At 40.8% G+C, this 26,808-nt stretch overlaps 1 protein-coding gene across 2 annotated transcripts in view; it reads right to left on the bottom strand.

Moving 5' to 3' along the window:
- Positions 1-5,036: 5,036 nt before the first annotated feature.
- The window catches only part of nos1 (nitric oxide synthase 1 (neuronal)), a gene marked incomplete at both ends in the record, with an annotated part of 34,975 nt that continues 13,203 nt past the window's right edge, over positions 5,037-26,808 (bottom strand). For both annotated transcript variants that reach the window (XM_083911923.1, XM_083911924.1), the window contains 21 exons: positions 5,037-5,159; positions 6,075-6,269; positions 6,690-6,838; positions 7,417-7,538; positions 9,561-9,648; positions 11,365-11,575; positions 13,340-13,509; positions 14,392-14,585; positions 14,780-14,858; positions 15,643-15,781; positions 16,177-16,351; positions 18,441-18,557; positions 18,673-18,731; positions 18,824-18,928; positions 19,994-20,138; positions 20,639-20,724; positions 21,100-21,294; positions 21,561-21,662; positions 22,354-22,528; positions 23,402-23,541; positions 25,689-25,830. In XM_083911923.1, the coding sequence (XP_083768049.1) occupies positions 5,037-5,159; positions 6,075-6,269; positions 6,690-6,838; positions 7,417-7,538; positions 9,561-9,648; positions 11,365-11,575; positions 13,340-13,509; positions 14,392-14,585; positions 14,780-14,858; positions 15,643-15,781; positions 16,177-16,351; positions 18,441-18,557; positions 18,673-18,731; positions 18,824-18,928; positions 19,994-20,138; positions 20,639-20,724; positions 21,100-21,294; positions 21,561-21,662; positions 22,354-22,528; positions 23,402-23,541; positions 25,689-25,830 (2,911 nt within the window). The remainder of the gene's footprint in view (positions 5,160-6,074; positions 6,270-6,689; positions 6,839-7,416; positions 7,539-9,560; positions 9,649-11,364; positions 11,576-13,339; positions 13,510-14,391; positions 14,586-14,779; positions 14,859-15,642; positions 15,782-16,176; positions 16,352-18,440; positions 18,558-18,672; positions 18,732-18,823; positions 18,929-19,993; positions 20,139-20,638; positions 20,725-21,099; positions 21,295-21,560; positions 21,663-22,353; positions 22,529-23,401; positions 23,542-25,688; positions 25,831-26,808) is intronic.

Below are 26,808 nucleotides of genomic sequence, written 5' to 3'. Positions count from 1 at the left end.
AGTCCTTGTGTAAAGTTTGAATGGCTTAATATGTTGACACGTTTCCATGGCGCTGAGAGGCATTTCTGCAGTGCCGACTCTCTGAGCCATGACGACCAGCACTTACAGAGGCAGGAAGAAGGAGGGGAAGCAAATGGCTTGTTTGCTGTGATTAGTTTTTCAGGGAGTAACTCTGTATCAACATCTAAATCTGACCTTCGAAGTAAAACGCCTCGACCTTATACAGGTCCTACAGCGGTGAATGAACCCTTCCAGTCATGCTTCTTCTTTTTTTTTTGAAATAAGTAAAACAAACCAAGCCAATGTTTTGACATATTCTGTAAATGTTTTTCTTTATTTGTATGCAAAGTCCTTGCAGTTGATGCATTAAAATGGAATATCCTCAATCCATTACACAACAAAGGTCATTATAGCAGAGGCTGATTGGAGTTGTTCATAGCAGCAGCAATACGCAAACACAGAAAAAGAAACCCCTCAAGAATGTTTTTACCACCCAAAGCCCTGTGAGGAAGACCCTGCAACCTCACAATACAGTCTCACTGACTGACACAGTGCTGGTTAATAGACAGCGCTTTTAAATATGAACAGGAGAGAGAAGATCACCATGCATTTATTTAATGCTGCTGTTTTATTCCCATACCTAAAGGATACGAGAGACACCGTAGAATAGGCCTTTTTTTGTTATTTTTAAATCAAGCAGAATCATAGTGCTCATTTACATAATCAAAATACATTCTTAGAAAAGATTGAAGTGGTACTCTTTATATTTTATACTTTGTCTTTGAATATATATATATATATCTATAGAAGCTATATATAGAAGCTATATCTTGTATCAATTGTTTTCCTGCTGCACATTTTACATCACAGACATTTTCTTGACAGCTCTCACTCCAATTAAACAAAATGTGTTTAAACAAATTATAACGAGGAGACATCCATCCAGAATGTACAACAGTGGGGACAATGGGAATCACCCATTTTCTCTCAGCAGTAAAAAATAGTTGATTCAGAAAAGAAAGAATAAACACCCCAAGAAAACAATCATATTAGTTTGAAAAACACATTGAAATCCATTAATCATGCTAACAGTTATCTTTAATTTGAATCAAATACAAAAAAGGGAACCAACAAGACTCAGATTGAAACAAGTAACTGCAGAGTGGGTGATCACAAATCAACGTGGCCCTTGAACTAATAAATTCAAATTACAACCGTGGAAACTGGAAAGCAGCAAATGACCACAGCAGCAGCCTCTTGCCCCTAACTAAACAATTGGAACGTAATACAACAAAACTGAACAGCTGGAATCCAAACTAAAAGCTGTGTGGGCAGTTTCCCGTTACCAAAACACCATCTGTAAGATTTGCAGGCTTGTGTGACTCACAGAGCAACAAATTCATGCTTATTTTAAAATCTGACCAGTTCGACAAGGTAACAGACAACAAGCAGAAAAAACATGTAAAACCATACACCTGAGCACATGCATGTTTTACACCCACTCTTGTAGAGTCTATGGCACACGCACACACACCCACGCACGCTCACTCGCTCATACTGATGCTACTGTCAAGTCACAGTGAAAGGGTGGCGTGTGAGCTGTAGGGTTACGCACAATCATGCAGTGATATGTAAGAATGACTGTGCGGTATGTAGGCAGAGGCAGAGAGTTAATGTAAGGCATGAGGCAAGGGAGTTAGGATGCAGATTAATGCAATTTTTAAAAGCTCAACAGCTGTCAGGTATGAGGCGGGCAGCAAAGGGAGCCAACAGAGATATTTTTGCTTCACTGAACAAGGTTCCTTCGCAGAGATACTTTTAAAGTACTAGTTTGACAGAGTAAGATAAGAAAATCAATACGGCTATTGATTATTTGAACAGCAAATATGATGCTACAGCCGGTAGCACTAGTTTAGCTTAGTGTAAAGACTGTAAACAGGGGGAGCTAGTTAGCTGGGCTCTATCCAAATATCCAATAAAAGCTCACTACTTAAAAATAACCATCTCTTGGTTGGAAGTTGTGACTTCCTGCTTCCAGCCATGAAAATGCAGACTATCTCTATGGACAGATACTGCACAGGAATACATAATCTGTAAGCAACGGGACAAGATTTAGGTGGCAGAAGCGGTCTGGTTTCCATTTGTAGTCTGAGTAGTATTTATCGATCATGTCTGAGCATGCTTTGCAGCAAATTAGGGGAAACGCAGTGGACGTCATGCAATCACGGAACCCATCCGTTATCATTTAATGCCGATTTAGCTTTTTGTTAGCTTTATGTTATTTATCTGCATTCATATGTTGATATCTGTTTACGAAGACATTTTCTTACAACCTTAACTCCATTCTTGTGTCTCAAGTTGCAAATCGGACTGTAAACAATGACTGCCGCTCGGCAGAGGAAGTCTTGGCCCAGATATCAGTTGTCTACACCGTAAATCCCGAAATATTAGCTGTTGTCCCCAGAGGTTAAATTCTTGCCAGAACGCTGATGGGTTCCAAAATGGCACGTGGCTGTGAAATAATAAGAAAAATGTATGTGAATGCACCCTCCATCCTCAATATTCTCATCTTACTCAGCAAGAAAGAGAATACGTGTTTTCCCCCCAAAACATCCCTCTCATTTATAAATTACTGCTTTAATCATTTTGTAGTCATCCACAATTAAAGAAATAATTTTTTCTATTATATTATATTTTTTTTATGATTTAACATATTCTTTATTACAGTGAACACATCATTTTATTAATATTTGTCATGAATTCATCTAAATATGTATACATACTCAGGCTCCTAAATTGCTGCCCTGCACATTCCTATGAAGCTGCTCTGGGTTGGGCAAGCACCAGCAGACACACAACATTATGATGTTAGGGAAAGAATGGACAGGCCACTAAAAAGAGAGCTGGCACAGAGGCTGATGCATTTTGATGGACTGCCAGTGAAGTGCTAGATAATATGCAAGTCGAGGCTTTGACAGAATCCCCGTTTTCATAACTCAGGGCGACCTGTTTGCTCTAAGAAAATCTGCCCCAGTTTTTCTTTCTGCATGCCTGTACATCTTCCAATTATCTCTCCCCTTTGAACTTTACCTGAAGCTACAGCCTTTGATAAAAAAAATGAAAATAAAATTAAAACAGCCCAAACAGATTTGACCAGCCCTGATTTTTTCTGAAATGTTAAGTCGAATTTCATTCACACTTCAATGAAATGTCTGTGAGTTTGTTATCAATGCCACACTTTTCCTCGTAAATATAAAACCTCAATAAAAGCTTTTTAACTGTAACAATAACACAGAGTATATTATATTTCTTGAGTATATTCTTGTCTTGGTCATGCATTCACAATGAGGCAGGTCATTACATTAGGTGCACACATTATGAATCAAAGTGATCAATTAATAGTTTTTGGAAGTATCATAACGAGCAAAACAGATTCTCAGAGAACAGAACATTTCCAACTTGCTACAGACAAAATCGTAGAGCTCAACAGAAACATTAAAATGGTATAAAAAAAGAAAAAAAAAACATTTTTTACAGTACAAAAATTGGCACAGTATTTTTAGCCAGCGTTGCTGTGTCCTTCAGACTGGTTGTCAGAAAACCCCCGATTCATAGACCTACGAGCAGAAAACTCTGTGAGAGAAGACAGAAGGAGAGACAGAAAGACAGACAGAGAAATAGAGAGAGACAGAGAGAGAGAGAGAGAGAGAGAGAGAGAGAGAGAGAGAGAGAGAGACGTGGAAATAGAGATGTAACAGTCATTACTCATCCAGCAAACTTTGGGCTTTGATAGCCAAATGTGAAATTCAAGTGACAATCCACACAGGAGCCATCGTCTGTGATGCATTATGTTGGTGCTTAATGAGCCATAGCGGATATGTAGGGCTCTTGTTTTGCTCTCATGGCAAGGGTATATGAAGGGTCTAATCTTGAATGCGCGCAAATGACGATGAAAACAAAAACAGAAATGGAACAGACCCACTCGCATTCACTCTAATCCTGTTAGCTTAAAGACCCTTCTCCACGGGTTTCTATGGTTACCCACTCTGTTTTCATCTGAAACGAGGGGTGATAACACGTCGGCGTCGCCAACAACTACAGGTTTCAGATTGGAGTTGGACTACTTATGCAAACCCTTCTCGGAGATAGAGCCGCTCTAGTAATGTCACTGAGATGAATCAAAATGGGCTGTGCCATAACCCTTTTTTTCCCTAAAACACAAGCATACCACCTGGCTAATTTGAGTAGCACAAGAAGTATCTCTTAAGATAGATAAGATGAATAAATAAGAAAACAGATCATAGATCTTAAGCATCCCACACAGTTCAGCGGTGTTGCAGACAAGTCAAGTGAGTGATCCAGGTTTTATGTGTTGTGTAAGACTTTACCATGTCTCCGGAAATCCACTCAGAGACAAATATACCAACAATGAACCAATGAATGAGGGAATACATTTATGTATGAATGAAGGAAGGAATAAATGAATGAATGTGGGTTCTTTTCTGGTGTCATGTGAATGAGATTTTTTTTAAACAGAAATATGATTCATGAGTCAGCAGGTTAGCAAAAGTACTTAAAAAGGTTGTAGGCCTGTGGTCTCAGACTCAAGTGACCATGGGGCCACTGGTCAGGTTTCTATTTGAACACTTGACAAGGGATTTTATTCACAGCAGTAATGTTAATACTATTGCTTAAAGAAAGACAATTATGCTATCTATTCTTAAAATTCGAAAGAAATGATGCCCATAAAAGTGTTTGGCCAAGGGTTACACTGTCTTCTATAACACCATTGAAACAAAATATTAAAAAATATTTTAAAATCCCATATTATGGTAATTTCCAGGTAAACGTTGTAGTTTTTTTTACATGCTTTAATGTTTTAAATTATTATTTTTCCTTATACTGTCTGTCTGAATATACCTGTATGTATATAAGAGTACTGCCATGAAATTTACTAAGCACATCCATAATGGCAAAGCCTTTGTTGAATGACCCTAAGGAAATGGAAAATGCTGGAAGTTAAATACACAAACCACCTACTCATCTGAGTCCTTTTTGTTCTCTTCAATGTAGGCTATGGACTCTGACCGAAGCCGGTTGGTAACCTCATAGGTGCGCAGGGTGACACCAAAGATGTCCTCATGGTAGCGGTTCTCATCCTGGATACGATGAGATGGTGAAAGTAGAGAGAGAAGGGGACAAATATGAGATAGGTATTGTTTAACAGTGAATGACAGGCCTGATTTCAAAGAAACAGAAAGCTAGAAGGCACTCTGAGAGCATTTCATATCTCACAATGTTAACTTAATGTAGTGCGCATTTTCCTAGTTTGTTACTATTTTTCTGATTATTACGACATCACCAAAACGCAGCCCAAATGCAAATTCCGCAATTTCAATGAAAGTGAAAAAGTTTCAGGAAATAGGGGGGAGAAAGTCGTATTTTCGCGACGCTGCGGACAAATAAACAAACCAACAAAAAAACACATTCTTTTGGTTGGTGTATTTTAGATTTTCTACATCCTCTCATACAACATCCAATGACGAAACTTTGCATTGTGATTTAACATTTGTAGATGAACAGAGGTTTACTGACCGTGTTTATATGCCTGCAGTTGTTGCATTTGATAAATTCACTGAACATCTGTGTTCTTCTCACAGGTAAGTGTGTTAATAGGGGGCTTGGTGACATGCTTCATTCTTTTTATAGCCTTCTTACACTTGAATTCACAAATGAAAATAAGTCACTGGGGGAGTTTTTGAACCTTCATTTTAACAGATAAATACTGACTCAACATGCTTTTGGTTTTTCAATAGCTCCATGCTTTGCTCAGTTACATCCATTCATGTGAATATGCTGCCCTGTGGAACTTTGCCTGTTCAACTGGGTGTTGAATGTATTCTCCAAGGGGCCTTTGCAAAGGCGGTGAACACTTTATATTCTCTATTTTCAAAGCTCATCTAGGATAAAAAAAAAACTTGTGGCCCTCTCTTCTGCAGCACTACCATTGCTCCCAAGCTGTTCAGTAGGTTTAATGTAGAACATTATGGTGACGACATTGGCCTCTGTCTTACTCGCAGCTTGCTGATGAAGAAGCCAGCATCCTCGAGGGTCATGTTAGCCTGCTGCTTGATGATGTGCTGGATAGTCTTGAGAACATCCCCAGCCATTGTAACATCCCCACACACATAGATGTGTCCTCCCTCCTCCTTCAGGCACTGGTACACCGTCTCTGACAGCTGCTCGCGCAGTACATCCTGTACATATTTCTGACAGAGAGGCAGAGGAGGAATGATGAGTGTGTATGAAGAAGTCTAGTGTTAGAAAAGTAGGAAAAGGCACAATGTGAGAAAGTCCACTAAAAGATAGGGAATAGAGTACATTGAAGCAGAATTTGCAAGGTGAAAGACTTGGATACATATGGAAAATGGAAGAAAAAAAATCTATACTCTTTTTCCTGTATATCTCCTTGTTTTTAAACTGTGTTGTTGAACATTATTGAACAGAACAAACAACTGTAGAAAATTATCAAACGTCAGCTGGAGTAGGCTTCCTCCAGAACACAACCACAGCAGTATTTATTCAGCCCTTTCTCTAGTCTGTGATATTATTTCAAACCAACAGGGCAGTCCGGTGACAGTTGGGACACACTGCCTCACCCACAGGTATGAACAGTTTAGTGCTCGTACCTTTGGTTTTCCGGGTTCTCTGGAATAGGCTGTGTGGAGCTCCTTGAACACTTCTTTGTTCTTGGCCTGAATGGTCTCCTCCTTGTAGATGTGGTCCATCTCAGACTGCCGACAACCAAACACCAAGATCATGGGGCAGGACTCAATTCCTAAAAGGGGACAAGTAGGGGTACTTTGTTGCTCTCAATGGTGTTTCGTAGAAGGGATAGATTGTGTATTATCTATTATCTATCTGTATTGTCTTTGGGGCCCAAAGTGTCAGGGTCCCAAACCAGAAAATGACCACAGAAAGATACAAAATGGCCATAAAGACACAAAATGGCCCCAAAATGACAGCTAGGAGAGAATAACAACCACAGAGAGACACAAAATGGCCACAAAGAAACACAAAACAACCACAAAAGGACGGAAAGAGACCAAATAGAGACACAAAAACCCGCAAAGAGACATAAAACAACCACAACTTAAAGCACTAAATCCATTACAAAGTACAGTATATGCCTCGCTCCTATGTAGGAAAGATAGCCTTTGTCTCATAATCTGCCCATGACTACAAAGAGGTGCATAAGACAGCATTTTAACTTAAATTTATCAGCTCGTCATGGATATTCTTGTAATCAGTCATCAAATAAAAGATCCTGCATGCAGGTTCATGCACAGCAGTGGATATCCACTGCAAAGTAAGGTATTAATCAATACATCTCTAAAGAATGAGAACAAAACCAACCGTTGTGTTCAAGGTCGTATAATCTCTGTTGCCAGAAGCTTCTGAATGGGGCGATACCTGTTCCTGGACCCACCAGGATACAAGGTGTTTGGTTGTCTTTGGGAAGTTGGAATGATGGTGCACTAAAGTAATGCAATAGAAAAAATAATTAAAGTTTTGCTATGTCAAAATTGAGATGTCTTGTTTCTAGCGGCCTCTTTGGTGGTAAGGTGTAACTGCAGGCAAGTCTGTTCTTTCAGAGCCCTCCATCATGTCACGTTCACGGTCACTATGTGTGTTGACACATTCACCTCTCTGCTTCCAGTCCATTCCCTATATGTCACCCTCTTAAATCCATACACACACATACATGTTCCTGTTATACTTCTGTCCTTACTACAAGCCTCAGAAAACTCAGAAGTTGGAAGTTTCTGATTTTCAGCATAACCGTTGGTGGCCTATTTACATCTATGGAGAGAATGTCGCCACAGACACACAGATCGTAATACTATCTTTTACTACCGGAGCGCGCCTATGACGCACGCGCATGAGTGCATGCACATTATTAAAATGGTACACCTTTTCTAAGGTTGCGTAACCTACTGTGACAAGTCTACATAGACCTAATATGAGTCAACTGTAGAAAGGCCTTTACACACTGGGGGAGTTTTTTTTCGTGTGATTAATTTGCACTTAATTATATATTTATAACTGTCATTTTTCTTGTGAATACTTTAACAGAACGTGAATATTACACAACGAAAAGTGACGTTTCGGGGCTTTCAAACCGCAAATCAAAACATCAACCAATCAGGTTGTTTGTTTACTTATTAGGATTAAAAAACCACAAAGGTCTGCTGCTAGACCTCATTCATCTACGGATCAGACGGAGAACTATTTGCCTTGCAACATCGACAAAGGCAACGCAGATAGCTTCACTTCTTCTGTTCTGACCTTTCACAATAAATCTCTTGACACACACTATGTAGTTAACTGTTTATCAGAGGAAACTTAAATTCATTCAGAGCATTTCACTTAAAGGAAACTCAATTAAATATCTTACAGTAGCTCAGTTTGAGCCGAAGTCTCTGGAGTTAACCTTCATCATTGCACTCAGCAGTAGAAGCAAGACACGGCTCCGTCTGAGCTGCTGTGAATGTTCAAACCTTTTATGTCGCACATTTGCACTGCTGCCGGTGTGAATAGTGCCACTGTCATTCAATCTTTCCCCGCTATTGTTCAGTCTTTTACCACTCTTTGACAGCAGGTGGAAATTTTAAGGTGGAGTGGGTTTTTGTTTCTTGTTATTTAGTGCACCAGTTGACGTCTTCAATCAATCGAGAGAACTCAAACGACTCAAATGATAAACTATTTGTTGTGCCTGACTGTCAACTATTTATACCTTTCTGGTAGGACTACACCCCTGACATAGAAGCACTTTCATTAGTGGGTCATATGATCAGTCACCATTGTTTTAACTCACTCTTTGATAGATAGTAACACAACTGACAACTAACTAGATGAAAATCTTACAGATTACAACTTTAAGTAAAATTGTCCACAAAGCTTGAGAAAGTCACTTAAAATGGGCATAGTATTACATTTTGGGAAATATGCTTAATGTCAGTCTGCTAAATATAAAGCTACGGCCAACAGCTGGTTAACTTAGCTTAGCATAAATACTGGAAACAGTTATCCTGGCTCTGTCCAAGTGTAGTAAACATAACTGCTACCAGCCCCTCTAAAGCTCACTAATCAACACATCATGTTTAGTTTGTTTAGTGTAAAACAAATCACTATGATATGGAGGGTTATGTGGGGTATTTCTTGGTGCACAACCAGTGTCGACTCAATGTAGTTACTGGTCACGACCGAGAAATAGTCTGGAAAACATAACTCCTAGGTTTTTGTTCAGATCATGTTAAACACGTTAATTAGTAAGCTATAGAGGTGCTGGTAGGCAGATTTTCTTACCTTTTTCCAGTTGTAGTGCTAAGCTAACCAGCTGCTGGTAGCTTCACATTTAGCATGCAACCATGAGAGTGGTGACAATTTTAGGCAAGAAAGCTGATTATCTTATTTCCCTAAAAGGTTCAACTTTTTTAACATGCCACAGTACTGATTCATCTGACATTCTACATAAAAAAAAACACTGTGCTACTAACCTTCGGACAAAGCACGGCACCATCTCCCCTTTCTCTATCCTGTTGAGCCACGACGAACAAACTCCATGGTGGATGGGTCCCTCTCCATCTGAAAGGGTTGATCATTATTAAGCCAGCACTTTACTCTTTTTCTCTCTGCCTCCCACTCTCTTTACGTGCAGAAACTAACAGGAGAAGAGTGGCCCCTTCACACTTCACTTCAAGGCTAGGCCATTTCTTTCTCTCTTGTAAATTACAGTAATTCAACCATAGTGGTATGTTTGCACAGAACTACACATTACACATGTAAGAGAAAATAGTAGTGTTAGCATCTGGCAATGTTTGCTGACTACTTGACAGGCTGAGAGTATAGATGCTAATTGCAAAGGTGAAGATATAAAAGCCGTGTGATATATGCACAAACAGCTAATGCAAATTATATACTGTCAGAGAGACGGACTAGTATACCTGTGGTGTTTTCTCTCATTTTTGTTTGTGTCCATATCTCTAAATAGAATCTGTTTGCAGACATAGAATCTTCCTGGAGGTTTTCTGGTTTCTTGTAATTACAGTCGTGGTCTGGCTGACCTATGAAGCAACCTGGCTTTCAAAGATAACTTCCAATCAATTTCCTTTGAACCATTTGAGGGCTTTAGAGAGGCTGAGTCATTTGACTTTTCGAGTCCTTGCAGCAACCTTGAAAGAACCACAGTGCACTGCTTTTTTTGGCTGCAGCTTGTTCAAAATGCAGCTGCAAGAATTTTAGGAAAATATATACATTTTACACCAGCAATAGTGTCATTCCACTGGCTATATGTAACATTGAAGATTCATTTTTTATTTTTTTGTTTGTTTGATTTTAAGGCCTAGACTATTTAGCACCTTTTTACCTTCCTGACTGCTTATCCTTGTATATGTTCCCGTCATCTGGTGCTGGCTTTCCCAACATACCAAAAATGAATCACAAAAGGTTTAGTGAAGGTGTTGTGGTTAGCACTGTTGCCTCACAGCAAGAGGGTTGTCAGTTCAAGTCCGGGCTGGGGCCCTTCTGGGTTTTCTTCGGGTTCTCCGGCTTCCTCCCAAAGTCCAAAGACATGCAGGTGTTAGGTTCATTGATGACTCTAAATTGCCCATAGGTGTGAGTGTGAATGGTTGTCTGTATTTTGTTTGTCTCTATGTGCCCTGTGATGGACTGGCGTCCTGTCCAGGGTGTACCCAGCCTCAAGCCCGATGTCAGCTGGGATCGACCCCAACCCCCCATGACCCTGATAGGGACAAGCAGTTGAAGATGAATGGATGGATGGATGGATGGACCAACAGTTTGGAACAAACTCCCACAACATATAAAAAAGCAACTTCTTATTTGAGAAACAGCTAAAAAAACAAATTTTATGATATTGTTTTTAATTATTCCCACCATTTTCTAACTTGAGTTATTTGATAATTCTTGTAAATTCTCTCAATTGTTTTTGGCCTTTTATATTATAAGTGTTTGTATTATTGATTTGTTTCTTTTGTAAAGCACGTTGAGCTGCATTTTATGTTATGTGAGTAATAAGTAATTGCGTAATAACTTATCACTAAATACACTAAACCCTAGGGTATGAGGGAGTTTATATTGTGTTTTAACGGAAAAGTCAGGAAAGTGGCCATACCAACTGCCAGAAAAAGAGACCAATATCAGATGCTTTAAAAGCCGGGAGCATTAAGGTTCACCCTTGCAGTCAGCAGAAAAGCACCTGCAGCTACACCCACACAGCCTTTAAATCCTTGGGGAGACATTAACTATTGCTCAGAGAGCCTCAAAAGAGTAGTAGGTCCTTACTTCTGGCACGGTAAGAGACCACAGCAACGGTGAGGTGGATCTCTCCTGGGTGCAGGTCTGCAGAGGAGCTGATAGAGTAGTAGCGAGGCTGCAGCAGGGGCAGCTGGGTGAGCAACAGAGTGGAGGGCATCTGGATAGAGGGGAACTCCTCAAGCACTTCCACTAGTGTCGGATTATTGTACCACTTCCACTCCTCATACTCCTGCAAGCCCTGGAATGTCAAAGTGAAAGACAAGGTTTGATAAAAGTGCAGGTGGATCGGTAACTAAAATGGAAGGAGTCTCTGTTCGTCCGTCTTTAAATTATTTGACAGCCATTCATTTGATCGACTTCACATTTGGCAGGTGTACTGCTGAGGACTGCTGCTGTTCAGTGCAAGCTACGGAAAATATTTATTAGTATTGCTTAAATCATGGAACCTGAACCTCATATGTACAACAAGTGCTTCATTGCCTCATCTTCTGATCACCACAGGATGGCGACTGTAACATCCGAGCTGCAACAAGTAGGCTGGAAATAGCCTGGTCCCAAATTGCTGGCTGTTAGTAAATGAAGCAGATATACTCTAGCATTGCTAGAGGAAGTAACGATGTCACGCCAGGTGTAGTATCACATTGCCAGACCATACTGGGGAAATGTTTGGCTGCACAGGTTGATATTCTGGTACAATGGGGAAAAATACTCTGGGTTGTTTTTATTTCTTTAAAACCAATCAAAATCCTCTTGGGTAGCTATAAGATCTGATTTCTGATTTGAGAGCAGGAAAAGCAGAGCCGCTCTCAATTCACTGCCCACCTGTCTTTGTGTGTCATCACTTACATTTGGATGTGATGAACTTAGAGTACTGTCGCAAGGCTTGAAATCTTTTTTATGTTCCCAACTTTTGCTTTGTTCTCAAGCTGCTAATGAGCGACACAGTGCCCATTAATAAGCCCTGGTGTTGTTCCATTGAAGTTTGGGGTACCCTGCTAGAGCTGCTGCCCCTGCGACCCAACCCCGGATAAATGGTTGAAGATGAGTGAGTGAGATGAGTGGTTCCATTGTGAGCCTGAAGCTCTGTTTGAAGCACTGTATGTACAATAAGCAAAATTCTTACAGCAAACGTACTTTAGGGCCTGGGGTTTTCAACCTTGATACACAGATGGGGTTGTGGGACTTTTCCGTGACTCAGTTTGTTTGAGATATTGGAAATTAAATTGTAATTTATTTTGTTTAATCAGCCCTTTCATGAAATGGAGAATAATAAAACCAACATGACAGCTCAACTATTCTCTAATGCTTGTTATAAGAAAAAAGACTCATAGAAAAGTCTGAGAACCACCGCTTTAGTCCTGAAATTAGCTTGATATTTAAGCATTTAAAAATAAAAATGATCTGCAGTGCTGATTCAACTGTACTGTTTCTTTTTCTGAAGTCAGAAGCCTTCCATCTTTTGCTCTTGCATTGCTGACAATGATTCGATGTATGAGCATATGAGTCACTGCTTGGCCTCAGCCAGCCTCTTCCACACATTGACAAATGGAGAGTGAATTGTGGGAGGCTCTGCAAGGGGCAATGGCTCTGGTTTAGAACGATGAGCGGCTTTAATTTGGCACCAGCTCTCTCCTGCTGCACATATTTCCGTCAGTGCAAAGTGCATCAAATCGGCTTTCAGTCACACAAAAAAACTATCTCTAATATTTTTTAATGGCAAACATGATGAGTGTGTTGTCATTGTTGTGCCTTAAACACATGGCAATGTTTAATAGAACTGTGCTTTGAAAATTGTTCTAATAAAAGGTGAAAAAATATCTGCATACATTAGGCTCTGAAACATTGCAAATCCCTTGTGTCTGGTCACAAACCAAGCTTAGCACTCAGTGCAGCAGCAGCAGCAGCAGCAGCAGCAGCAGCAGCACCGGCAGCACCAGCAGCAGCAGCTCAATAATCCTAAATGTCAGTGTTAATGCTAACGTTGAAGACCAAGTGGATTTACCTTACTGAGGATCTCTAGCTTCTTTTTCTGTTTGTCATTGGTTGCCAGAGCAGCAAACTGCTGCAGCAGTACGGGGCTTGGTGGGGTGGTGATGTCCAGGAAGTACTGGAAGGCCTGGTAGATGGTGCAGGGAGGGATACGAGTCTCATTTGTCCAGTTACTGATAACACCTGCAGAAGGAAAGAGGCTGCATTAATTCATCTATATTAGCAGTGGATCAAATGAAAGGGAGAGCTCAGGTTATTAAACTCATAGTTTAAATATTACCCAAATCTGCAGTTCCCCTCAGATCTACAGCACATTTTAGCTTCTTTTAGCTCCTTGTTTTTTTTTTTTTTTGTTTGTTTTCTGGCCAGCACACTTATCAACCCAATTCCAATGTAATAATCAAAATTAAAGAGTTTTTGTTGTGGGTTAATCATTTTTGCATCAGAAGTTAGAACCATCAGTAAGAAGGGTATGAAGTTAACAGGTCAATACAAGCCAAAGTTAGATAGATTGTGTTATTTTCATTTTTAGATGCTTAATATTGTGAATTATGATTGTTGACAATACATTAATAAACATGTAAAATGTCCTTAATTGTACTTCTTACAGTATGTTATAACCAATTTATTAAGTCACTATATATACTGCTTATAAATACTAAATAGGGGGTCAAAATAAAGACACTTCAAACAACAACAACATAATTTTAAGTTCAGAAGACTTTGAACCCACATTATCCATGCAGATGATCTAGTTGCCGTCACTAAAAACGGTTTTATGTGTCAAGGTAAAGTTTGATTAAGCTTTGTTAAAGAAACACCTCTTTTCACAGTCGCAGTGAAAATTACACTTACATCACCCAGTGTCACCACAACTGTTTGCCATTATGCAGCTTCACTAAAACATTTCTGGGCATAGATACCTCGCTGAAGTGTGACTCTATGTTGTCTGTTGAGGCAAAATCATGATTTGATTTTGACATCCTGCCTAGATTCAAACGGCAGCCCTTATGTCCGCCTACCGTATTCCTAAAGCAGCGTGACGTTGCTAATAGAATCACCCACCTAGCGCAGTCGTCCTCTCCTCCAGGAACTCCACTTTCACAATTTGATTGACAGGCGAAGCATCCTCCAGTTTATCTATGAGAGCTGTCACCAGGTCCTCATGGTTTCCAGGGAAAATGCCCAGATGGTCGCCAGGCTGGTAGCTCAGCCTGTCGTGGTTGTTTGTGTGGAGCCGCACAAAAATGGTGGAGCGACTGTAAAAGAGATCAGAGATTTGGGGAACAAGGCTGCACCATTTTCAGTCTGTTTCATTTATTTCACACGTCACAGTAAACCGCAAGAAACATGAAGAGTGCATTAGATCAATTACTCATTTCACAAGAGTACCAAAACAGACAAATGTGTGATGATTTTTTTTTTCGGTTTTATGTGTCAGTACATAACTTACTTGGATTTGGGAGTTTGCAAGTTCTGAGATTCAAGCATCTTCGCTGCATAAACCTTCTTCTTGTGAATACTGTACAATGCTGTTGACAGGCAGAAACAAAATGACATCACATACACATGCATTTAATTTATTTAGAGACTGGTCTAAAAACATGTTTTTATCTATAGAACAAGCCCCAACCACAGCAGCTTCCTGGTTAATCCAATACGGAAGTGCCAAAAATGTCTATTCTCCGAGTGTCCACTAGAGTGTTTTCATAATAGTGAAATTTCTCATTGACCCCCATGTTAAACAGGCTGTTTTCACAGCATAATTAACCCTCTTTATGGCCAGGTACAAAAAACATTCTAGTCTGTATGTTTAGGTCATATCTCCATGACAACACTGATGGGGATGATTTGTTTTGTACCAGGCTATTTTTTATTTTATTGGAGGTTAAAGTTTCTGAATAATTAGGGGCGCAGCCTCTTGAGTAACAGTTAGCCGCTGGCCCTCACTTCTCCTCGGAGGTATAAGTCAGCCAGATGAACGCATGTCCCTCCCCTCAATTCCTAATCAGTGCCCTTTTTTGGTAGGAGGAAATGAGGCGAAGTCAAAGTCTGACAAGATGGCGAGTATGATTGGATCAAGTTGAGAGAAGGTACCCTGACTGAGAGGCTACATCCATTTTTTATACAGTCTATGCTATAGACATGATCTGCTTTTATTAAAGGAGCAGTTAAATATGCATATTTGATGTGTTACAGGTGTGTCTTTTAATTTGTTCACCCCATTATATCATTTAAGGTAGGCTTAATAACAGTTCTGTGTAATAATGCAAGACATGATCAACAGTTCATCACTCCACTCAGATCATCATTTACCTTCTGTGATGGCCGGGGCCTCGGCTGTGTACGTCAAGCGGAACTTGCTCTTCTTCCAGCTGCGGTCGTTGCTGATCAAGGAGTTGTTGGCCTTCTCGATGTTAACATCATCGCCAACACAGAACACGTCACAGGCAGCCTTGACATATAACAACACAACCATGGGAATGAATACGATAATTTTTTAAAGTGCTCCTTCACGCTAACACAGGAATACCAAAGGATTCGGGAAATAATCTCTTGCACTACAGCCATGCCTGCACTGACTCAAGGTCATGGACGGCAAAACACCTTCAAAATGTTACCTTGACAGTTGTTGTAAAGGGATGAGAGGACTTTCTGCTTTAATTTATGTTGTTGTGGTTGCACAGAATACCATATTAATATGGAAACTAAGCCTTGATAAGTAACCAACATGCCAATCATGGATTAAAGACAAAAACTCTGTGTGTGCTTATTCTAAGCACGCTGCACCATTTTGATCGACAAAATTAACTTAACCAAGCCCAAAGGGCCTTAGCTCAAGAAACAGACCTTAAAAACCTTCTTGGCCCAGGTTCTGAATGACTCCTCTTGGCCACACAGCTCATCTCCTTCCCCCATGCGTAGGATGCGCTCCCCCCCCAGCTCTTCAAACAGCGTGTCCACAGCGTGGGCAAAGGCGCAGAAGTGTGGGTAGGCCCTGGAGCCAAGGCCAAACACTGAGAACCTAAACACACAATAGCACACACACACACATATGGAGAAAGAGACGGAGATATAAAACTGTGTTTTTTGTACTCAATTACCTCCACCAAAAAGTAATATATTAGTGTGATTAGTGACTTCTTGGTAACCCATACACCCATACACCCACCCATACAGTTGTAAAATAAAAACCAAAAAAACAAATGTTGTTTGTAGAGCAGCAACAGAAGAGTTTAAGACAACAAAATGTTCGATGACGTCATTGACATGCATATTAATTAGCAGATTAGCATTAGTAGCAGCTGTTCACAAGAATTTGCCAAATAATACAGTATGTGGCAAATGAAGATAAACAGTTAAACTTCATACATATTTACAGAGTAGCACACTGCGCTTTTCTAAAATACTAGTGTTGAATGAACGACTGCAGACTGAAATGTTTATGCTTGTTGAACAGATGTATTGATAAATCTTTGGCTTTTTACTTTCAAAGGTTTTGTTGCACTTTCAGTAGCTTGCAAGCGTAGTTGGATGAGCTCAGCCCAGACACGGAGGCTAATGGGTCCACTAGTCTGAGAGAGATGTGGACACAACATATACACACAGCTACCGTATGATCCCCTTGGTTACGAGCGGTAATTTAGTTACTGTACTTCATTTTAAAAAGAATGTGTGAAAGTACTAGTTACTTTCAAATGTAATGGAGTTAGTTAATCCTAACACTGATAGAAAGCCAAGTACTGTTAGAAAAAAGGAAAAGAAAAAAACAAAGACATTATTAAAGTACTGCCACCGAGTTAGAAACTTGCCATTTCTTCTCCCCCAAAAAGCACCAGCACAGCTCACGTATATAGGAATACTTGAACTGTTTGGCTTTTGGTTAGATGGAAATATGAAACAGATGAGCAGTGAAGCAGTCAACTCACTTTACTTTTAAGTTCGGGAAACATGTTTGTGGTCCTCTCTTTTTGAACAGGTCAGCAAACTGTTCACTGTAATAAGATTTGTCATTCCAAAGAAATGTTCTAAACAAAAGTCAACTTTCATACAGAATATGGAGAGATTCTGTTGTTAAACATTATGTCAGGTATATATATATGTGTGTGTGTGTGCGTGTGTGTGCGTGTGTGTGCGTGTGTGTGCGTGCGTGTGTGTGTGTGTGTGTGTGCATGTGTGTGTGTGTGTACTTACACAGCTATCTTTGTGAACACCAATGTTAGAATTTCTCAGCAGACTGAGAACAATTTTGGAAATTGGGAACATTTTGGCCGGTCCTCACTTATACAGAGGACTATTAGGGGATTAAGGCTTATTTTTAAGGTTCATGTCTGAATTAGGGCGGTAATGGTGGTCGCCTCACAGCAAGAGGGTTGCTTGTTCGAATCCAGGCTGGGGCCCTTCTGTGTGGAGTTTGAATGTTCTCCCCGTGTCTGCGTGGGTTTTCTCTGGGTTCTCTGGCTTCCTCCCACAGTCCAAAAACATGAAGGTGTTAGGTTAATTGATGACTCTAAATTCCCCATAGGTTCGAGTGTGAGTATGAATGGTCGTCTGTCTCTATGTTCCCTGCGATAGGCTGGGGTCCTGTCCAGGGTATACCCTGTCTCACGCCAGATGTCAGCTGGGATCGGCTCTAGACCCCCCCTGCGACCCCGATAGGGACAAGCGGTTGAAGATGGATGTCTGAATTATCTGGTTTAGGTTAGGCTAAGGGGCTAGGGATGCAGGTATGCATAATGTCATGGCATCAGACATAATGTCCTCACAAAGATAGATGTGCAAGAATGTATGTGCCCATGTGTGTCTTGGTTAAAACTGGGATTAACTGAACAGTGAATTTAGACATTAAAATGATGCAGTGAATGTTAGACATTAAAATTACGCAGTGAATGTTAGACAAATTAAAATTATGCCAAATAGGCCAATTTTTTCAGTTGCATTTCAAAGGTCAATGACTATAATTTCAATGTGAAGCAGGTCCTAGCTAAATGTTGACTTTTTTGACATGGACATTTTTACCTTAATCTTCTTTGAACCTGCAAATCAGCACATTACAACAGAATTTATTAGACAAGAGTGATCACAGAGTTTTATTTTATGACATTTTGGTTTACCGAACATTGGCGAGAGGTCCGGTGCTCTCAAAGGTAATCCTGGCTTCTGGCTCGTCGCTGGAGGACTTGCGAGTGTCAGAGTAGGAGGACACGCTATTGAAACGGACCTTGTAGCTCCTGGAGAGGGGGTGAAAGCAAAGAGGTGACACACACGGATGTATAACTCAGGGAAAAAGATGGCAAACTGACATGTGCGAATACAAACAGAGGTAGGTTGAAGGAATAAACTCACTTTCTATCTTCTGTGTTGGATGTTGGGTGGCGCATCTCCATTAGGGCAGCTCCAAATTTCTTCAGTAACCAAAGAAGGGCTGTTAGTAATCTGTGCATCTGTCCCATTCTTAATTAACTGCAGTTGTTGATATATGACACACTGTACATACCTCTCCATTTTCGGGTGGATCACCATTGCCGAATGTGCTGGTCACCACTAACACAAGCGTCTCATGCTCCAGGTCCACCACATCATATTCATCCATTGACATGACCTGCAAGTAAAACAAAAAAATAGCATCACGCAGAGTAAATCATGGCCTCCACTTTCATGGTATAGTCTTAAGCTCGCCCTACTAGACACACACTCCACACGACAGATGACTTGAGCGTGTAAATTAAGGCTGAACACACAGCCGTCGGCAGAGGAGGAGGTTGCAATGACCACTCTGTCCTCGCCTCTAACAAGACGATAATATGCTTCTGCCACACAACAAGCATCCATGATGCATACACTTAACATGAATGTGTTTGTCTGCCCCTGGACTCACTTGTATTTCACACACACACACACACACACACACACACACACACACACACACACACACACACACACACACACACACACACACACACACACACACACACACACACACACACACACACACCACACACACACACACACACACACACACACACACACACACACACACACACACACACACACACACAACCACACACACAGGCATGAAGAGGAAAGAGGCGTCCGCCCCAAGAACAAAGATTTGCCCTGGGCACTCACATCTGCCCTGCCATCCATCTACAGACACCCACTCTGTGACACATCCACTCACTTGCATGCACAAATCTTTTCTTGTATGATTGATCACACTGGGAAAACAGGAAGGGAACATAATATGTGACCTGGAGGAAGAGCACACAGTGTATGATAGAGAGCAGCATGTTTAGCATTTTTTCTCTCTCCATTTTTCTAAACACATTTGCACAGCCAGGGGTGCTTCAGGATGTTGTCTTAAACTACAGTACTGCACTGCTCAATGCTTCGGTGGTTAAATCTTGCCTCTGACCCACGGCACTTTCCTGCACGAGAGAAGAAAATGTGATGAAAGACACTTTCTTCTTCTACCCTCTCGTCACCAGTGCTCAGATGGCATCTGCTTGGCATCGTCAGCCACAGAGTGTGTGTGTGTGTGTGTGTGGGGGGGGGGGGGGGGGGGATGTCTTTGTCTTTTGAATTCCTTCTTTTTCAGTTAAACATTTGTACAATCAGCTCGAGTCCAACCTTCAGATAACATGACGCAAGGCAGGGAGAAGCGCACCTTTGCATCAAAAGCGTGCTTGAAGATCTCACAGAGAGTTTTAGCATAATCTTGCGATTTGCCCGTCTCAGTGGCAAACAGTATAGTGGCTTTCACCCTCTTGGCCATGGCCTGGCCCATGAGCTTAGCTGAAAACTTCACAGCCCTGCAGAGGCGAAGAGACAGACAATTACAATTAGATGCACAGAAAAAAAACAAATAGATTTGGCAAAATGCAGTTGATATGAGGGCATAGTTTGCAACCTTTAATCCTCTGCTAGGACTGATGAAACATTTGTTATTGAGAGTGTAACGGTTCACTTCAGCAGGCGGCAGACATTATGTCAAGGTAGTGGATTGTGATTAAATAACTTGTCACATCCCTGAGGCAACAATATTAATAGCAGAACATGAGCGTGCATGAGTGCATGCAAACACAGACAAAACCCTGACAAAGCTTTGATTACTCCCTGAGGGGTTGATTGAATACATTACACCAGCTTCCTTCCCATGTGTCGAACTTTCGTCAGGAAAGCGATTACTAGTTTAGCCTCAAATTATCATACACACATCCTGCGGTAAATTATCTTTGACATTTAAGGCTGCAATGTAACCTTTAACCAAGCATTGTTTACTTCAAATATTTCTGTGTGACTGCACACTCACTTGGCAAGCTTCTTGAATCCAATGGCTCTTTTCTTTGTGGGCGTCCCATTGACTCCTTTCCACACATGGGTATTCCAGGGATCAGGCTTTTGCATATGGGACAGAAGAATTAAAGCTCAGAGTTTGTCTTTATTCAAGGTTAAACTCTATTCCACGATACTGAGACATCATTTGTGATATTCAGTGTATTCAAGGAGTCATTTGGTATTAAGAAGCTGAAATTCACATTCTGCTGTAGCCTACGCAATTCCCTTTAATGTGCGTGGTCTACTTTTACTGCAGGTATTGATTGCCAACTTTAATTTACCTTAATGACTTCCTTAAAATAGCTGAGCAGCCACCCACGTTTTAAACAAGAGTGCATGTCTATAATTGTGATGGTGCCCTCTACCAAAAACACATTACATGAATTGAGTTACGGTCTATTTAAGCTAATGTCGGTGCAGTCACCTCCCCCTCACCTGGTACTCAAATGAAGGTGTGAGGCGGTAGTTGAGCATTTCTTGGTGGAAGACCGGTGTGATACTTCCGGACATGGGAGGCACGATCCACACCCAGTCTCCAGGGCAGCCGCCTCGCACCCGGTACTCATTCTCCATGTGCTTCATGAAGGACTCTGTGGCTGAGTGATGGTCTACTATGGTCACTTTGCATGACTTAAAAATAGAAAATAAAACCAATGTTAAAGTAATTTATGCATCTATACATTTCCTCTGATGCTTCAGTAATTACAATAGTTACAGCATTAAAGATGCAAAAGGCAGTTTTCTAGAGCAAAGTTGGTGTAATCACAAACAAATGTGATGTATTTAAAATCAATTATATTTATAATTGTATGCCTGCTTACAATGGATATCATGACTGCACTAGAGATAAACATATTTATTCACTGTTTGGCTAAATGGACAAAAAATTGACCTACCTGGAAGCTGTAGAGAACAGCAATGTTGATCTCCACAAGTGCCTGGTCTTTCCAAAGAGAGGAAGTCTTCCTGGTGTCTAAGGCCATCCTGTTAGCAACCTCCTACGTGATGCAGAAAGTTCTGATATGAAAGTGTGTTTCACACCTCCACCACTTGGTTGGTATATATATATATATGTGTCATACATGATCTTAAACATCTGTAACTTTTGTGTATTATTAGTGCAATAAGTGCAATGCCTTCAATTTTTTAACACACTGAAGTCAGATTTGATTTTCCTCAGTGGTTAGGGCCAGGAAAATGTTTTCTTATTATTCACCAAATAATTCATGCAAATCTTGTGCACGAGCAGATAGTGCTCTTTTTCATACTTTACAAATCCACCTGGACTGTTCTTCACAATTCAACCACTCTGGTCACTGAATAGAATACATGCAATTATAATAGACAATCTGATTACCTTAATTATATGCTATGTATTTTACATCTCTCCTTTTTTCTCTTGGTGTAACAGATAAATAAACAAATACATATTTTGGCATAATAGTCAAATTAACAATGTATAATTTATGTTAAGAGTGTTTGTGACACAATCACAAGGAGGCTTTAAAAGCTGTTAATCAGCTTTTTCCTCAGTGGGCTCAATTAGAGGAAGAATGGCACTCTGATTGGATCATTTGATGACACAACACATGCTCCTCTCTGCACAAGGCATCAGTCAGTCTGTGCTTCTGATTCTTTCCCCCTCCTTCCCAATGGAGCATGACTGTATTATTTGGCACAACAAATTACCTCCAGAATGTTGTAGCGTGAGCTGTCACAGAAGTCCCTCACGCCGATCTCTGTGCCCATGTACCAGCCACTGAAGGGGCAGCCAGTGAACTCCAGACCACCAATCTCCAGCAACATGTTGGCAACCGCTGGGAGGCCGTACCACTTCAGGTCCAGGTCCTTGAACCACTCATACCTGGGCAAAGCAAACAGGGGAATGACGGGCTGGGAACGGCAGCGATTTCAACTTCACCATGCTCCCTACTGAAGTCAGGTAAACGTCCAACATTTTCAATATGTACAGTAATTTAATATAAAATTTGTGGCTGTCATTTTGAGCACAAATTTATTCCTGAGACACACATTATAAAAAACAAAGTGCAGCCAAAACCAACATTAACACAAAGAAACAGCTTTTTAGCGCTGGACAGAGCAGACAGGACCTCAATCTACCTGCCACCACTCACTTCTTGTACCCTCTGGGGGGATTCAGTGTATTATTTGCAGAGATGGATATAATCTCATGTAATGATGAGGCCCTGTTGGTGGTGGCAGCCTGTGCCAAGCTGCTGTCAGAGCTGAGGGCCAGTTGATGCAGGGTATGGAGCAAGAGATGCCAATTTTGGGGAGTCTGGCAGGGGCCGTAATACCCAATTCTTTGCTGTGATTATGGGTATTATACACAGCTTAATGCTTCAAGGGCATTATGGCTCTTGCATAGTATCGATCAATGCAAGACAAGTCTTCTTAAAAGTAAACACATAAGAATAAAAAATAGAAAGAAGCTTGAAACCTCACAAACAAGCCCCATGGTTACCACAAAAGCTGGCATAGCAACAGATAAAGCATGGCTAGCTGTGCTTACTGGGAACATTCAGCACAGTTGGAATGTGACAATAACCCAATCAGCCTTCTTGTCTAAATAATCCCCCATTGTTTTAGAAGTGTTGTTAAGAGATGTGTGAGTGGGTAGATGTCATTTTTGTGTGTAGCCCCCTGTGTTCTTGTTATGCTAGATTCTGTTTAGGCTATTGTCTGCATGCTTAAGAGCATGGAAGGTATAACTCACTTTGGGTGAGTGATCGGCACCTCCAGGATGAGGTCTTCAGGAATTTCAAACAGCTCAGGGTCATTTCCATGGGCTTGCAGCAGGAGGGGCAGGACATCAAAACGGCCCTTTGGAGCTTTCCAACCAAGCTGCATGCAGATCTGGTGGCAAAAAAGCAACATGTTAGAAGTTTTGCTATATTGACTTAAAGGGGACATATGATGCTCATTAACAAGGTCATACTTGTAGTTTGGGTTATAACTAGAAAATGTTTACATGCTTTAAAGCAATTCTTACCTTTCGGGCATTTTTACACTTTTCTTTTGTAATCTTAAAATGCTCCGTATGCACATGTGGCATATGACACACTAAAATGTAAAAGAAATCCACCAGGTGTTGAAACTCATCAATATTCAATTCTCATATCATTCTGATAAAAGTCTGACCAATAATTGTCATCCGTCCACTATTTCACAAAAAGCTGCACTAAAGAAAAAACGGACTCGAGTCAACATTGACTCTGGTTTCCAGCGATGGCGGAGGCTATTGCAGCTTCATCCGAAGCTAAAAGAGATGAGATGGTCGGGGAGTTTCTGCTGGACAGGTACTTTTAGTTTGCCTAATCATAGAACGCAACATTACATCTGATAACCACAGACTGTATAAAAAATGGACGTAGAATACCCGTCGGGGTCCGTTCTCACAACTTGATCCAATTGTACTCGCCAACGGGAATTCGGGACGTTTGGGGGAGGGACATACATCCATTTGGCTGATGTTTACCTCCGAGGAGAAGTGAGGGCCAGAGGCTAGCTGTCACTCAAGAGGCCACGCTCATAATTAAACATCAAATTTAACCTCCAATAAAATAAAAACTAGCCTGGTACAAAAAAATTCACCCCCCCAGTGTTGTCATGGAGATATGACCTAAACATACAGAATAGAAGTTTTTTTTTTTTTTTACCAGGCCTTAAATAGGTTTAATTATGCTGTGAAAACGGCCTGCTTAACATGTGGGTCAATGAGAAATAGCTTTATTGTGCAAACTACCCAAGTGGCCACTAGAAGTTCTGCAGTTTTTTGCACTTCCTTATTGGATCAACCAGGGAGTGGCTGTGGTGGGGGCTTGGTGATAATGCAGCATCCAGATGCTAGCAGTTATCAGTCACTATAGTTCTGTAATACTATGTTATTTGTGCAAGAAAGATTAGTGTTAGCGTTAGTGTTAGTGTTAGTGTTAGCGTTAGCGGTAGCGTCAACCCTAACGTAGCTGGTAGTGTTAACAAACCAGGCGTGTCACACGTTACTGGCAGTGTAAACAAACTGATTTGTCACAGCCTGGTTTATTTACACTACCGGTGACATCACCCACAGTGTTGTCATTAACCCCGTTCTAACCACGCGTTTGACTTTGCTGGTCGTACAGTAACCAGAGCTAGTTCAGTACATTCCCTGAGGACGTCTCCAGCTAATAGATAATGCTGGTTAGCTGAAATCTGTGTAAATAAGACCGATCTGTCTATGCTTGTGACTTTTTCCATCCTTGGGAAGAAGTACTGTTTACTAGTGGTGAACTTTACATTGTAATAACCCGTAGTGTGTGTGTGTGTGTGTGTGTGTGTGTGTGTGTGTGTGTGTGTGTGTGTGTGTGTGTGTGTGTGTGTGTGTGTGTGTGTGTGTGTGTGTGTGTGTGTGTGTGTGTGTGTGTGTGTGTGTGTGTGTGTTTGTGTGTGTGTGTCATGCCGGGGGAGGAGGGAGCATCAGAGGTCAAGCAGAGGGTAGATGGTAGGAATTGAGAGAGTTTGGAGGGAGTTGTTCATGTTAAAATGTTCACTAAGTGCTGCGCGAAATGCCAGAAAGGTAAGTTTTAACGCCTGTTTCTTTAAACCCCCCCCCCCCTTCCCAAAATAGCCCAGTCTGCTCTGATTGGTCAGTCTTTCTGGGTCTTCCGCATCTGCGTTCTCTGCACCATCACTTCAGCCAAGGAATGACTGCAAAGGCACTTTAGCGACATTTTATAACTTTATTTATAGCACACACAGTCAAGACAATTAGAAAAGAGTAACGATTTGTCTTGCACAAAGTCAGGATGGTGGAAGAAGAGGCGTGACAACTGTGCAGAAGTCCTGACGGCTGGTTACAGACACAGTTTCTGAAAACGGGCTGTGTGCATTTGTCTGTGGACTGTGCACTTTGATACTTTCACAGCATTTATATAGCAAAATAATCTGCCTTATAATCAAGAAAAACATGGGAATCTCACTGTTTACATACTATACTATACAGTATTATAGTATTTTTTGTGTACCTCAGTAAATTCAACATTAGCAGGGTCTCCGAGGATCTGTCCATCAGGCTGCTTGTAGCCGGCATAACGAATCAGCTGGCTGTTCCACACACGAAAGTCATGTTTGCCATCTAACCTCTGAGGAAATATGGTGATAGCCGACCTGCAGAAAGAAACAAAAAGATAACCAAAAAATGAGAGACTAATACAACTAGATACCTGAACTGTGCCACAGCAATATTTTAAATCAAAAGCATGTTGGTATATGTGCGTAACTGTTTAAAAAGTACAAGGCTTTGTAACAAGGCATTAGATTGTGTATATGAATATTTAAGTACATTAATCTACAAGATTGCTAACAGATGGATGCTATTGTGCATGTAATCCACCTAAAGGCATTTGCAATTATGCCATGGCAAAGGTATCATGACAGGGCCAAAGCTTAGCTGGCCTTAGTGCGTTCTACATCCCAGTGGTGATTTAATGCCATGACCGGGTAAAGTGTTAATACTACTAAGCTGGTCATAATGTAAGTCACAGAGGAGTGAGAGCAGCTGGTGTGAATCTGGGCCAGTCGTGCTAGCAGCCTACATGTGGAAGAAAGAATCTCTTCACTTGGCTTTGGAAACTGGTGTAACTATTAAAACCAACTGTGTGTGCATTCAGACTTTGTATGCCAACAAAAATGTTTTATTTTTATTTTGTCCTGTCTGGAGGGACATCTTAGCAGGCCGGAACAAAAGATGCCGCGCCTAAAGCAGAGCTCTTAAATACAGGAAGTGCCAATCAGAATGTACCAAGTGTCCTCACACAATGGGGGGACTGGGATTTTAGAGACTGTTTATTTCCTTAGACTATTCATAGCCTGAATTAAGTACAGTTTAGTTCACTACTTTAATGACCTCAGGAATGTTTATGTAACCTTGTTACATATTTTGTAAACTGTTTGCTTCATATTTGGATAAATAAAGCGCTATTTTTCCAACCTGTCACTCCTCATGACTGCAAGTGTGTTATATGAACCATCTTGATTCCTCAAATATTTTTGATTGATAGTGTATTAAGACATGCAATATGGTATCACTTTTAACACAGTCCTAATCACATTCTGACTCTAATATAATAATATTATATTATTTTT

The sequence above is a fragment of the Echiichthys vipera genome, assembly GCF_963691815.1.
Source record: "Echiichthys vipera genome assembly, chromosome: 4".
In the NCBI taxonomy this organism is placed as follows: Eukaryota; Metazoa; Chordata; class Actinopteri; order Perciformes; family Trachinidae; genus Echiichthys; species Echiichthys vipera.
Note: the sequence above shows the minus strand (reverse complement) of the source record. Positions and strands in the feature narration are given on the sequence as shown.